Genomic DNA, 2,618 nt, shown 5'->3' on the forward strand with positions numbered 1-2,618 from the left:
AGCGAGATCGTTGCCAGTGCCCCTGGACTGGCTTGTGCGGGTGGCACATAAAAGACACCATTTCGAGCGTGGCCGTTTTCGTGCGGGTGACACGTAAAAGCACCCACTACACTCTCTGAGTGGTTGGCGTTAGGAAGGGCATCCAGCTGTAGAAACTCTGCCAAATCAGACTGGAGCCTGGTGTTGCCATCCGGTTTCACCAGTCCTCAGTCAAATCGTCCAACCCATGCTAGCATGGAAAGCGGACGTTAAACGATGATGATGATGATGATGATGATATATATATTTATAAATCTTTAGTTAAATGAATTTACATTGAGTGCTCTATTGTATCAAAGTATTAATACTATTAAAGTATCTATACATTTAATATGAGCGATTATAAATATTATATAATATATTGTTATTAATATCAGAAAATCAATATTAGAAAATTCTTCAGAAAGATATATACGTGTGTAGAATAATTGTTGTATTAAAAATATAAATATATATATAAATATATATAAATATGTATAAGTACAAATATATAATAATAAATATGACAGTTTAAAAGTTTCGAATTAAGTTTTTAAAGCATCTTACGATCATTTCACAGAAGTGTTGTCCCTATAATGGAATCCTATATTGATAAGCATTTATAGACAACTCTACTGCTCCTCAGAGATATAAAATGTGAAATTAGTATAATTTATCAAATGGTAGTTTTTAAAAAAATATGAAGTAATATTGGAAAATGGTGTTTGTTTGAAATATAAATTAAAAATTACTGCTTTTGATTTTGGTAAGTACACTTTAATATGAGAGTCTTGAAATCCATATATGCCTCCTTGGTAAGTCTTCTGCATTAATCCATAATAATTATGTATAAAATCCATTATATTGTCCCATATTCCAAACATATTTCTCAGACTTAGATAATATAAAATAATGGAATCCTGTAAGTATTTACAGATAACTCTTCTGCTCCTCAGAGATATAAAATGTGAAATTTGTATAATTTATCGAATGGTAGTTTTTTAAAAATATGAAGTAATATGGGAAAATGGTGTTTGTTTGAAATATAAATTTTAAATTACTGCTTTTGATTTTGGTAAGTACACTTTAGTATGAGAATCTTGAAATCGATATATGCCCCCTTGGTAAGTCTTCTGTAGTAATCCATTATAATTATGTATAAAATCCATTATATTGTCCTGTATTCCAAATATAGTTCATAGACTTAGATGATATAAAATAAAAATATATGTGAAATTATATGTGAAATTATAAAATATATTTATTTATTATCCATACAGGCTCACAAAGAGGAGGGCATACATAACATTGGGGACATAGAACAAATAAACAAAAAATAACAGAAAAATAAAATTAAAACGTATGATATGATGGAAAAATGAAGATGAGAAATAGAAATGATGTTACATGGCCCACCAAGTAACATCACTTACTTGCCTTTTTCCTGTTTTCCATTATATCTAGTCCATATCGTTTTTGGTAACTTTGTCTACCCTTGTCTGCCTTCTTTCTCCATTCAAGTTGTTAGCACCATTGGTATAACATATGAACAAAGCAGCCAGACAACTATGGCTGTTATAATGTCATAAAATTTATTGAAACAGCTGAGACAATTGAAATATCACTGATATTATCTTTTGCTATTCTTTCTAAAGCGGTTTTGTTCTCTTTAGCCTTTTCAATGATATATGAAACATTGTACATGGAATTTCTGGAGTTTAACATGATATACATTGAGCTCCAATGTGATTATTCTTATGTTTAAGCACCACATCATAATGTCATATATATATATATACATATGTAGCAAAAAGGGTTCTTACCATGAAAGATAGAAATATTGGAGAAAAAAGTTCTTGAGTGTGAAGCTGCAAATAAATTAGAAATTTAGAATATAAGATTATAATAAACTGCTGTGAAAATAATGTAACGTCATATACAATAAAGAAAAGCAAACAACAGTTTTTTGTTTTTTAAATGGCAAAATTACAACCACAATGTAATTTACACACACACACACACGTTATTAAGCACAAAGAGTCTGATAAAATATATTTTGGTTTGTTCAAGGATACACTAGGAATAATTTAGTAATGAAGTAGAGTAAATCATACCAGAACTAGAGAAGAAATTTCAGGTGTGGAATCAAGGTCTGGAATTGAAGGGCCTTAGAGTTAACCTAGCAAAAACCAAAGTCTTAGTAAATAGGAAAGCAGACAAATCTTTGAAAGACCATAAGGATAATTTTTATTCTGACCCTAAAGTTAGGCTTATTTGTCCTTGTAAGTCAGATCTAGGCAAATTAAGTAAGATCATTTTAGATAAATATATCAATAGATTAAATGATATTAATTACCTTAAATTATGGAATAGTACGATAGATACTTTAAAATGGTTTAATAATATTAAAGATAAAAATAGATATAAATTTATTCAAATAGATATTGATAATTATTATTATTCTATTAATGAGATTGTACTTAATAAGGCCCTAATTTATGCAATGAAGAAGGTAGGTATGATTTATGATGAAGTTAATGCAGTTAAAATGGCTAGAAAATCGTTGATTAAATATAATAAGAAGTTGTGGGCTAGGAAAG

General features: G+C 29.1%; 1 protein-coding gene across 1 annotated transcript in view; it reads right to left on the reverse strand.

Moving 5' to 3' along the window:
* Positions 1-1,977, reverse strand: part of LOC106879266 (rho GTPase-activating protein 17-like) — a 57,905-nt gene extending 55,928 nt beyond the window's left edge. The window contains exon 1 of the mRNA XM_014928762.2: positions 1,842-1,977. Coding sequence (XP_014784248.2) covers positions 1,842-1,844 — 3 coding nt within the window. The 5' untranslated portion in view covers positions 1,845-1,977. The remainder of the gene's footprint in view (positions 1-1,841) is intronic.
* Between the last annotated feature and the right edge of the window lie 641 nt (positions 1,978-2,618).

Source organism: Octopus bimaculoides, chromosome 19, assembly GCF_001194135.2.
Source record: "Octopus bimaculoides isolate UCB-OBI-ISO-001 chromosome 19, ASM119413v2, whole genome shotgun sequence".
In the NCBI taxonomy this organism is placed as follows: Eukaryota; Metazoa; Mollusca; class Cephalopoda; order Octopoda; family Octopodidae; genus Octopus; species Octopus bimaculoides.